The sequence below is a fragment of the Colletotrichum siamense genome, assembly GCF_013390195.1.
Source record: "Colletotrichum siamense strain Cg363 chromosome Unknown KSG_Cg363_contig03, whole genome shotgun sequence".
Taxonomy (NCBI): Eukaryota; Fungi; Ascomycota; class Sordariomycetes; order Glomerellales; family Glomerellaceae; genus Colletotrichum; species Colletotrichum siamense.
The window spans coordinates 1,606,014-1,618,448 of record NW_023501016.1 but is presented as its reverse complement, the minus strand read 5'-3'; the positions used below and the strand labels follow the sequence as shown (position 1 = coordinate 1,618,448).

At 56.7% G+C, this 12,435-nt stretch overlaps 1 protein-coding gene across 1 annotated transcript; it reads right to left on the bottom strand.

Annotated features, from left to right (window-relative positions):
* Positions 1-3,597: 3,597 nt before the first annotated feature.
* Positions 3,598-6,768, bottom strand: CGCS363_v004432 (uncharacterized protein; the record flags this gene model as incomplete). The annotated part of the gene is made up of 2 exons (XM_036636281.1): positions 3,598-4,826; positions 6,132-6,768. 2 exons carry the CDS (start codon positions 6,766-6,768, stop codon positions 3,598-3,600), a joined length of 1,866 nt encoding a protein of 621 aa, XP_036498015.1.
* Positions 6,769-12,435: the final 5,667 nt, after the last annotated feature.

Below are 12,435 nucleotides of genomic sequence, written 5' to 3'. Positions count from 1 at the left end.
GTGTGGTCGACGTCCAGCGGTCGGCACCGCCACCGTCCGGCGCCCCTCCCTCATTTCCCTTCCCCGGCAAACAGGCGGCCACAGGACGTGTTCGCCATGCGAGGTCCGTTTCGAAACAACCTTAACGCTCGACGCCTTTCCTGTTGGAGGTGCGACCCCCAACTGAATAACGTGCCACGGTGCCCAGTTCAGCAAGCATCGCCTCCCCCTCAGGGCATCTGGGCAGCTTAGCGCGCTGGAGTTGAACACACCAAAACGGCAGAAGCCCAGAAATAGCCAACATCATGAAGATCTCTCGGCCGCGCCTCTTTTGTTTCAGGTCATTCTTCTAGCCATTTTTTTGTTCTTTGATTTCTTTCTTTCTCAATCTTTTTCCCCTCCTCTTCGGCTTCGTTTATTTTCTTCTTTCGCTTCGCATTCATGCTCGCTCAATCAAGACAAGACTTCGTGTTTGCCGTCGGCCCATGCCCGAATAGCAAATAGACAATTACAGACCCCTGTCGCCTCTTGCCATTTCCAGCGTCTCGCATCCACCAGCTTTCCCAATGTGTCTGTCAGCGTTTCAACTCTGGCATTCTGTCTCCGTTGCTCGGACGAATGCGAACATTACGGTGTCTCGTCTTTCCGACCTCCCCCTATCCTCCTCATTCCAAGGCACTGCAGTCTTCTGTTCTCTGCCCATCGACGTCAGTCATGAGACAGACAACCGTGGTTTGCAGGCCTCAATTACAGCTCCCTGATTCCTCATCTTTGCAACTTCAAGGGGGCACTACCGCATTCAGAAATGACAAGCGCCCGCCCTGCATGCACAATGACCGAACGAAAACTCTTCGGGCCACAAACTGGCTGTCCGGCTCCGTCTCGGAGATTTTTCACCACCGTAAAGGGCTCATCCCCTGCAGTCTTCATCCCATCCCCCTGGCTGGTTCCCCTGGAATGCCCCACGCCCGCCGCTAAAATCCGTTTTGTTTCGTTTCGTTTCCTCGTTCGTTTTCCGCTCCTTGCTCTCGGTTGGCTCTGGGGTAGTAAACAGAGGAGACCGAGGTGAGAAACGGCTTGACCTACCTACCTACGAATACTAACGGTCCCCCAACTCCCCAAGAAGACGACGTTGCTCCCCCCTACCTCCCGCACACTGTCCCCCTGAACATCGCATCTTTCTCACATTCAATCTCATCTCATCTCGCAGTCCCGCTTCATTTCACGGCTTCTTGCTTTGTTGGGCATGGCTCCCACTTCACGGCTACCCGAGCAGAGGAACGATCTGCGGACGACGCTCTTCTCGCCCAAAGAAACGGAGAATGTGCCCATCAGCTTGCGCCATAATATACTACCGTTCTGGCCCATACACAGATGCGGAACTTCAAGAATCAGCCACGACGGATGGAACACAGAAAGAACATGGGAAACACGAAATCCGCCAGGCAACATATTGAACCAATGGCATGGCCAACACATCCCGAACTTCACAGGAAACATCCACGGATCTCCGAAGGGACATTCCCGAGCAGCTAGCCAGACAGCCGTCGTCGCTCAACCGTCTCTCGCTCCCAGATCGCCCCGTCTGCCTCTCCTCTCGTTTCCTTCTATTAAGATCATGGATCTTGCGTAAAATGGTTCGTCGGCAAACGCGAGCGGATATCAAGGCGTGAGCCCGCTTCGAATGAGTCCAATACCAGACCCGGGTTATACCATCCAATGCGGATGCAACTCTACACTAAGGGCTCGTCCAAGGGGCCACGCGAAATGACCACACACCACCCACGCCAGAGGAGGAGGGCTGGCCATGCCATGCACCACTTGCATTGGGCTGGCACGCACGTCGATGGAGTACATTAGACGCACGCATCCGCATCCGCCGGCCGCCCGGCTGGGCGCCTACTGGATGGATGAAGGGCTTTGACAGACTTGACAGCGGACTACGTGTGAGTGGCCAAAGCCTTTTCCCTCTCTCCTATGAACCAGGTGTTAAATTATCTACGGGCCTGCTCGCAGGAGAATCTTTCTCCTTTCGTCTCTCTCCTCTGCTTCTCCCTCTTATGTACCTCCACCCCCCTTGGCTCTATTACGTTCATTCCTCTCCCTCACTTTCACTTTTCCCTTCACTTTTTCCGTCTCTACGCAGCGTTGTTCCCACCCTCGCCTGCATTACTCCTCCGTCCTGGCCTAGCCCAGCCCAGTGCTGTGCGTATGGAGGCTACCCTTTCGAGGTAGTATGCTACATTACGGTCACATACTTCGACGGCGAGAAGGACATCAACCTCCACCCGGGACCATGGAACATCCACGTACAGCAACAAGCTGTGGACACCGTCCGAAGCCCTCGGGATCATCAACCGGGCCTTGACGGTAGATGTCTCGCCGCATTGACCCCCCACTTCCGGTCCCCAGGGCTCCGCATTTCCCGGACCCTGAACACTGCGCAATTATTAAGGCCAACTTCAAAAAGCGCTCGCTGTCCCACCCCTCCTCTCGCCCGCCCACGGTCTGGCCGCATTAGACCCCTCCTTCGAGAATCGAACCGGAAGGACGAAGGTTTGTGGTTGTCGGACAAGGAGAATTTCAGCTGTCGCCTCAAGTGTGGCCACATTCCGGGGCTTAGATGATGATGACGCCTCCCGTCCACGCATCGTTCATCCACTGGACGGACTTGTTTGCCTCTCAGGCCGCATCATCAACATCGACACGGGCCGCCCCCAAGGAATTTTCTCTTCAGCCATTGCCAGCCAATTTGCAGCGACACCAAGCAGTATCGACCACGCGGGCCGAAACCAGGGACATGAACAGGAAGTGGTTCGACCGCCTAGGTCGGATTCCCTTTCGCCTTCGACCACCCCTCCATGAGGTTCTAGCACTCTAACGATGTGGACGACTAAGACTAGGGCCGAACAGGGGGGCTTCTCTTGGACAGCAAGGAACATGGAAGACCTCGATCGGGAACAAACACGAAACATCGGACACGAGAGCAACATGCAAGACAGCCGGCAAAACGCACCGGGTGATCTCCTCTGTTTTCAACAAGGCAAACGACAAGGGGCTAGAACCCATGAGAAACAAGACAGCAACGCATGATGACCGCCCTAAATCATTCACTACCATTTATCACCCACTGCCGGAAAACAGGACAGCAGCCGGAATATTCCTACAACTCTTTCAACATCTTTCATGCAGATAACCAAACAGCCCCCAGAGAGGTTGAAAACAAGAACGAACGCCACCGACGGATGATGCCACACTGTCCTCCGCAAAGGACATTTGGGAAAAAAGACAACAAGAGAACAGACAGTTATGTATGACGACGGCCGGGCTGAAAAAAGTGGTTGTACAGGTGGTATCTCATTTGACGGCTTGTGACCGCCGGGGAAAATGGAACGATGGTCTTGAAAGGTGAAGGAAGCGAAGCTTGGTACAAATACAAGAGACGGACGCACGACGCCCATCCCGTATGGTTTTAAAGGTGGCCAAGAGGGACCAACGAAGAGGGAACTCGACCCGGAAGAGACTCGATCGACACTGCGACGGAGGGGAGGCACCGGGCCGGAAAGAAGCGAATCATTATCGACAACGAACCGCTAGGGCGGAGGAAGAAGTCATCAATCATTGCGGACGGCGCTGCTGCGGGTCCGGTTGTTCAAGCAAGCCGCCGATGTCGACACGACCGGAGGACCGCTCGTCTCTTTGCCACGATGATTCCGGTTGAGGAGGCTGATGCGGGCCAGCGCGGATCGGAGGGAGCTGGAACGAGGACTGCGGCGGCCGAGTTGTCGGCGGTAACTCACTGCGGGGAATCTGGTAGGATGACGGCCCGACAGCGTAGTCGGGACGGCTAGGTGAGGCCGCGTATGATGGCATGCCAGGGCTGACGCCCGGACTCAGTCCAGATGCCATGTGCTGAGGCTGTCCCGGAGACGGCCGGGGCGCAAGTGTGCTCTCGCCAAACCGAGGCCGAGAAGGCTCAAACGTCGCAGATATCGGCGTATGTTGGGCATACGTCTGTGACTGTGGGGGTGGCGGAGCCTGTTGCTGGTACGAGTACGGAATGTCTCTAGCGTGAGGTGATGGTGAGGGATACGGATATCTAGGTGCAGCGTTCAGTAGGAGCACGATAAAGTATATCGACTCCCGCTTCGCAAGTCCCATGCGGACCGAGAACGACCGGGGCTGGCCATCGCTCGATGCGAAGACGAAGAAGTCTTGACGATCCAGTTGGAAGCGCGACAGCTCATCCGCCTCAAACCGCAACGACTCGAAGACGCGCTCCTGCTCGTGCTGGCCAAAAATGGGTGGCAGGTACACCGGATCTTTCCTAGCCCGCTCGTCCTGCATCTGCCGTTGGTGGCTCTGGACCTTTTCTCGATCCGAGGGCACGACGATGTCGAAGAGTTTTCGACCTCGAACGCTGACGATACCGACAGCATCCGAAAATGTCTGCGAAACTCGTGCAATATCCAATTCCATTGTCAAATACACGACCGGCTCAGGCGCACCCGGCGCTGCGGACAGGGGAGGTGCGTAGAGGTTCGCATCAGCCGGCGAGGCCCGTTCGAGGTATCGAGGCGCAAGGGGTTCGCTTGGTTGAGACTTTAGAACGCGATAGGACTGACTACGTCGGATGGGGTCATCGTACCCTGAGATGGGACCGCCAGAAGAGTACAGACTCAACGGCCTCCTTGCTGCAGCTGCATCCTGCGGATGCGGATATGTCGAGGGCCCGTACCGGCCCTCTCGGTCATCCCTCAAGCGTGGGCGGCCACGCTTCTTGTGTTGCACGTCGACGCAGGCGTCTTCCTTGCCGTTGCTCGTGCATCGTGAGCAGGGTCGTTGAGCTAATTGTCGCGAACACGCAAGTCAGCAAACTGAACTGAGTAAGTACTCAAAAGCAAGACGACCGCTCCATGAAGAATGATCGCTGCAAGTGCAAGACAGAAAGACGTGCATGACGTCTTCCAAACTGTCCCAGACGCGAAGCGCTTGCTCGTGCCTGTAAACCCGCGTGGCTTAGACGTTTGCGCGGACGACGTTGTCCCCATCCGCCTGCTGCGTCGCATCCGACACGTCAATGACACGCTAGCTCAACCCACTTGGATCATCCCGCGAACCACAGCAGACACAGCAGCGATCGGCTGGCGGAATCCACCCAAAAGAACTCCTGCTCAAGGGGAATCTCCTCCGCTTCTGTTTCAGACATGGCGCACGCGATAGCGTTCGATAGCAACCACACCAAAAACCTGCCGCCTTGCGATTGGCGAATTCACCCAGATCCCAACCGTAATCAAGATTCGAGGGCTCGAGGGTCGCTCCCGGGGGGCCCGGTTTGTGACCCGCCAGTCTCCCAGCTGGCCGGGCCGAACTGCCGGCCGGGCGGCGCATCAGGAACCAAAAGCCTAGCCACCGTGGCCAGTCAGTCGGTTGCCAGATTCCGTGGCTGTTCGCTGCTGACGGTGCTGCTTGCTTGGGATGGGAGCTGAAGATAACCCGTCAAGGCGCTGATGCTGGTAGGTATGACGCCGACGACAAACGTTCCTCGTTCGTCCTAGAAACCCAAAACCACGGACACGCCGTGGACCAGACCAGACCAGACAACCTTCACGTTGACGGCGGCGCCATCCCATTGCCATGCAACCACCATCTCAACTTCCGTCCGAGTTTCTGCGAATGATCCGCCCGAACGGGATCGTCTTCCCCTCAGGATCAGTCTCAGGTCCGGGGGTTGATCCCTGCTGCGCGTCGAGTGTCGCACGCTCCGGCCGGCTGCTAGGTTAATGCCGCGTCTAAAATGACACCTGCAATCTCAACGACCGGTAATGATGTCAATTATCCTTCCCCCGGAGGAACCAAGAAGAGTGTGAGTCCCCTCCCAGCCGCATGCACGCACCCACACACGCGGGTCGCGGTGCCGTGCCCTTGCAGCGGTTCCCATTGGTATCGCATATCTATCCCAAAACAAGAAGAGAATGAAGATGCGAAAATAGCAAAACGAGAACGAAGGAAAAATTAGTGCCCGCGGGCCGTACATACCGTCACATCTAAGAAATGTTAGCGTCACCGTATCAAGACAATGCCGGCCCGTTTCAGCGCCGTTGTGCGGAGGGGAGAAATAAGATCGCCTTACCGAAGATGGGCTCTCTTACATGGCACGCAGGCTGATGCCACATGGCCCTTTGTCTTTCGTTGCGTCTTGGGAGACGTGTAGGGAGCATTCTCCTGGGGAGGCTGCTGCGGCATCGGTGCCGGGTAGTGTTGGTGTTGGGACGGAGGCGGCGGAGGGCCGGGCATTTGCATATACGGCGGCGGCCGTTGTTGCAATGCCTGGCTTGCCATGTGGGCGTATCCGGATGGCGGATTTCGCAAGTGGTCGTCAGGGCGGGGGTAGGAGTAGGCCATTCTGTCTGGCTGCTCGATATGATAAGGTCGTGCTGGAGGCGGCGGGAGAGTCTGCGGCGGGGGATGTCCTCGGATGTCGCCCTGCTGTGTAGTCGGTGGTGGTGGCGGCCCTCCCCTGTAGGCATCTTGCGGGTTGATGGACGGATAGCTGCCATGCGGTTGTTGCCCTCGGTCACCAACCTCTTGGTTTGCTTTGGGCGGGAGTGGAGGAGACCCTGACATGGGCGGAGAAGGGTAGTCTCTGGGTTGAGCAGGAGTTTCGAACTCTGCTCTTGGAGGAGTTGCCCAAGTCAGGTCGAGGGCGAATCGCGCCAGATCGGATATGCCTCGGCGCTGGCCGAGCGAGTTAGACGACGTATCGCAATCGCTGCTGGTGGCTTGCATGGATGTTGTGATGCCGGCTTGAGCGAGCGTCCAGGTCGAGAGGCTCTCCGCGTCTTATTCCAGACGACGGCCCGTTTCCCCAGACTCTTTCAAGACAAGACCGGTTCTCTTGCCCAACGTTTCCAATCTTTTGCCTCCCGTGAAGTCGATATCTCCAAACAGGTAATCCGCGAGAATTGCTGATTAGTCCAGATGCTACTGCTTGCCCTTCAATGCGTCGGAAGACAGTGTAGCTGCTGCTGTTATGCGCTTTGGCGTTCGGTGTGGTTGGCCCCGTTGTGTTCGGTTCAACTCGGCAACGAAGATGCACAGATGGCCGGTGGCTTTGGAGAAGCGATCTGTCTGCGGATAGGGTTTCCAAGAAAGAAGTCTCTGCCTTTCCAAGTAAGATCGACAGCCCCAAGGTCGGTTCGTGATTCTCAGAATCAAAGGTGGCAAGCTCAAGAGGGCTTGAAAAGGGTGCTGATGAGACCCGTGTGTGCGAGGCGCGCGAGAAGGCTAGGCCACGGAGAGGATGCCGAATCGACGGGTCCAGAGAACGACAGGCGAGCGATGGAGGGATGCAGCTGCTAGCTACTGCGGTGAGACGACGACGACGACGATGCTGCAGAGTGATACTCGCACAACAATGCTTCGGGCTCCAATGAAGCTACCATGCGGTGGTGATGGTGGTTCGTCGAGAAAGATGGGTGTTGCGGGCGGCTGCAGGGTGTACCACGGCGGAACCTCAGGCACGGGATGCGGAGGCGGTGGTAGGTGAATATACTTGGGACCGGCGGCCAAGTGTCAGTCAGTTCAGTCGTCGATGGTGGGAAGTTGGATGGATTGGTTGATGAGAGAGAAAGAGAGCGTGAGAGAGAGAGAGAGAGAGAAGGCAGGTGTAGAAAAGGGAGAGGGAAGAGACAAATTAAGTCTGTCCCGCTCCGAGATCTGAATTTGTCTCTCTTTTCTCGGTGGCCGGAGTGAAGAGTGAGCGTTATTTGTCGAGGGCTGGATGTTGGAGAAGGGGCCCCGTAGACTTTTTTTTTGGGAGCAGTCGATCGGTGGCTCCCGGTCGGTTTTTGTGCGACTGGAGACAGGCGTGCTGGGCCTGGGAAGGGGGGCAATTGAGATGAAGCTAGGGTGGTTCAGGGTTGATCTGGACGAAGGACAGGTAGCTCAGGGAACACCCTGGTCCACGTCTTTAGAGTGGCTGCTAATCAAGGGTAGAGGGCTATGCCATCACGATCCCCTGCCTGACGACAATTCTCCGCGCGTCTGTGTGTGTGAGAGCCAGAGAACAGCGAGGAGTGGTGTAAGGTGTAAGTAAGGGTGTGTGGTTTGTGAACCGTGGCCTGGTCTGGTCGGCTCGACAGGACCAGGACTAGCCCGCGGTCTGTGGGCGGAGAGACAGCGGGTGGTAGTGTGAGTGGGAGCTCGAGCTGACCAGCCCGTGCCTATGTAGTTAGATGGAGAGCAGCAGGCGTAGTCGCAATAGCCTGCAGCCCGATGGACGATGGTCAATCTGCAGATATCTGTCTGGTGGGAGGACGAGGGAGAGGCGCGGAGCGACAGACAGAGAGGCGTGTTCAACGCAGTCGTGATAGGCGGTAGCGATGGTAGCGCTAGGTCTGAGTGTCCCTGGGTGAGATTAACCAGGCACGTATGAAGCCACAACGTAATAAGACAGTGGGGGAGACAAGAGTCAGTGAACGGGAGGGAAGTACATCATCAACGGGCAAGGTACGGGCTTGATGGAATAAGTAAAGTAAAGTAGGTAAGGTACGGTACATAGGTAGGTAGGTTAGGTTGGGTTAGGTAGGTGGACGGGACGGAACCGCGGCCGTGGTGGCCAAGAAGCCAATCGCCAAAGACAACAGCGGGCAGAAAAATAAAATAAGGAAATCATAAAGACAGCTTCCTCCCCGTCTCCCCCTTTGGATGTGGTGGTGGTGGTGGTGGTGGTGGTGGTGGTGTATGTGCGTGCGTGTGTATGTGTGCCTGTCTGTCTGTACCTGTGCCTGCGTGTACAGTAAGTGGTTGCGACTTGCGAGCGAGCGAGAGAGCTCCCAGCAGCAGCAGCAATGTGCAGCGTGCAGCGCTCCAAATTTGATTGGGGAGGCGAAGGAGGGATGGTTCAGGTGGGAGTGGGCAGGGAGGGGTGCACGTTGTCTCGCATGTCGGAGCCGGTAGCAGATGGCAGATGGCTGTATGGGTATGTGTGTATGTACTGCGTCTGAGTAGTGCGTAGTGAGTATACATGTAGCCGGGAGCCAGGAAGAGGGAAAGCCAGACTCGCTGGTGGATGGATGGGAAAAGGACATCGCACACTGCAGAGTACTCCTGCACGGCGCCTGGGGTGAAATGGGATGGATGGGATGGGATGCAGTGGGATGGGATAGGATGGATTGAAGGATGGATGAATGATGAGTGAATGGATGACAGGCCAACACCTAGGGGTGCTACTCTGCATCGCCGCACGCTCGCTGTACGGTGAGGAGTTGCCCGTTGAGTGAAAGGCAGCTAAGGTAGATACAGTTACGCATGCGCTAGAAAAGGCCAGAGAGAGAGGCCGGGCCAGGATCGATACAAGCCGCCGGAGTGAGTGGAGGGCCTGCGAAATTGATATGATGGAATCGTGGCAGAGAGTCCACGGTACGAAGAGTGTGTTAAATTGGGGGCTTGGGTGGGGGTTTGGATTTTTCCCCCTCTTCTCCTTCCTGGCTTCCTCTCCTGGACACGAAAGGAGACGGGAAAGTTGTGCTCGAAAAACGACGAAGGTGTCTTGTTCAAAGGTGGCAGCCACGGCATCTTGTCTTCCAATTTGAATTTGGTGATGGATGACAGTGCCGGACTCGATAGGCTCGAATAAGTCAGAATCGGTTGGCAGCTGTCATCGAGGTGTTCCTGGAGCTCAGAGCGTCTTAGCAGGCGAGGTAAGACAGCCAGAAAGCGGTACGTAGCTGCACAAAGCATGGCAAGCGTGGCGGCCAAGCTCCAGCCAACAGGGAGGGCACGCAGAAATGATGGTGTGCCGCCGCCGCAGCACAGTATGCCTGCCACGGGTGTCGCTCTTGTTGCTGCTCGTGGTAATTATGGGTGGTGGGGACTCCTGGCCGTGGCCGTGGTCGTCCAGGGTCCAGGGAGGAGGGGGGGAGAGAAGCAGATGAGCGGACGTGGGTGCGTGGAACGAGGGGCCACGGGGGACATGGGGGGGAAGAAAGGAAAAGGGAAGCAGAGAGGGGGGCGTGAATGAATCATGACTGATTGGGGTCGAAAGAAGGTTGTGGGATGTGTGGAGAGGCGAGCGGAGGGATCGACCTGCGAGCGCAACAGAGAGATGAGATGACGGGTTTGAGATGGTGGCATTGGATGAAAAGGAACCGAACACTGTCATTAATCGCCAAGCCGGTCTGCGGTCTGCGAATACGCAGGAGGCGGGAGTCGAGGGCCTTTCGCCGTCCGATTCTTGGAATGCAGATGGAGATGGAGATGGGATGAGGCCAGGTAAGGTAGGATGAGAGATGGAAATGGGATCAGAATAGAATGGAACATGAGGCAAGGGGCCCGTATGCGTACGTACCTTCGACGGATGCTCGAGGGTAGGCAAGGTGGGTACGAATAGGGCCAGATAGGTACGGATAGCTTTCTTTGGGCAGGCAAGGAAGCCGCGCGCAGGTAAGGAAGCGTCCAGTGTGTCTTGTGTGTACATCTGTACATCCAGTATCCGTACTGCAACACTCGTCGAGGTGAGGCAGGCAAGGTCGGTATCCATGGGCGCTATCCGCTCATTGGTTTCCATCTCCGGAGGCCCTGCCCAACGTTGCAGGGCAAGGAGGCTTACACTGCCGTACCTAGCTGCTCGGTAAGGTAGGTAAGGGAAGCGATGCTGGGCATTGGTCAAGTCCCTACGGAAGAGTACGCCGTAGGTATTCGCAGCATGCTGGGTGCAGGCTCGCCTGGTCTGGAGCCGCAGAGATCCGCCGCCCACGCCGTCCGCCGCTGCCGTTTTGCAATCCTCCCATGCCTTGTCTTGGACTGACGTGCCTGGCTCTGTAGGGTTCGGTGGCTCTGTGCGGACATGCGTGTATTTGTCTCGGATGTCTTCTGAGATTTCGATGCACCACGAGACAGTGATGCACGATTAAGGTAGACCGGGAAGAGAGGGGGTGTCTTAGGGAGGGAAATGGTGGTACGGAACCTCGAGAGAGGCAAGCGGCACGTTGCGCCCTGGCGCGTGGCCGGGACATGTAAATTGTGGGCGCCGATATGGATGACATGCCGACGAGCATGCCAGGCCGAGGCCGGGCGTCGTCGGTACGGGCGGGTGCGAGATGTCTTGATATCGTCCTGTCGCGCCTGTCTTGCTTCACGACGATAGGAGCCAGTTGCAGCTCAACTTGACGCATAGTTGGTTGGGCCTGTCAGCATTCGTGCCTGCGTCGAGTTGAGCTGAACAGTCCGCAGTACAAAGTGCAATGTGCCACACCTGGGCGAGAGACACATGCAGCAGCGCTGCTGTGTTGCTCCTGTAAAGCGAGGAAAGCCTGTCATGGCGATGGAGATTGAGTGGTTGCAACCCAAAGCGAACTCGGGCTCCTCGTTCTCGGTATGAACGCATCCCGAAAAGGAGAAGTCCCTCTGCGTCGTAACGTGCTGTGCCATTGTGTCGGTCCTGGATCACAACTGTGACTGGGCGGTTGACGAAGGCGCAGATGAAGGCACTGAAGAAAACCAGCATGTGCCTGGCTGCCCTGGCATGCTTCAGCCGCTATCCATGGATGGCCCGTCCTGTGCCTGGTCACCGGCCAAGATGAAGTTTAGCTAACGAGCGGTAGCCACTTACCAACCCGTGGCTGACGGGCTGGCCGGGCGGGCAAGGCGAGCAAACGAACGGGAAGAGGGGGGCTGAGATGGGATGAGAAAATGGAGACGGACACGGAGACGGAAATGGAGCTAGGGCTGTAGCTGGAGCTGGAAATGGAGCTTGTCGCCCTGGAACAGGATCTGGGCCTGAACCCAGACATGTAGATGGGGAGAGTACCTACATAGCGCAATCCGTAGAGACGAGGGACGGAAGGAAGGAGGAGACGAGTGGACAACATGGACCAGGGTCAGCGGCCGTTGGCGAAGGCCCTTGAAGAGTCCGCCGTCGCTGTCCCCGTCGCTCCATGGCTATTGCCGCCATCACGCTGACGTCTCCAGCCACCTGGCTGTGGCTGACTTTGACTTGACGACTTGCAGGCTCTATGTGCGAGCGTGAGTGGTATTGTGGGCTTGAGGATGGCTGTGGCTATCCGTGGCCTCGGTCATGGAGAATTGCGGGTGAAGGACGTGCACTTGAGACGGAGATTGACAGAGGCGCCGGCGCCTATTAGTCGTGTCGAAGCTTCTTCTCGTTGTAAGATAGGGCCGTTGAATACCAACGCCTAGCTCAATGACTAGGGCGCGGGCGGTAGAGACAACCACTTCCTTGCCTTTGTCGACCAGGCACTAAGTGGGCGGAGGCCTAGCCAGGTGGTTGAGAAACAGAGAAATACTTCTTTAGGTAGGTAAGGTACGCCGCTCTTAGGTAGGACATTTCGCAGCAGTGAGACAAAAAAGTACACAGGGACACCCGTGCTTCCTTTTCTTGACTTTTTCTTTTCTTTCCGCGTACGAATATTCGCACCAAGACTCTCCTTAGAC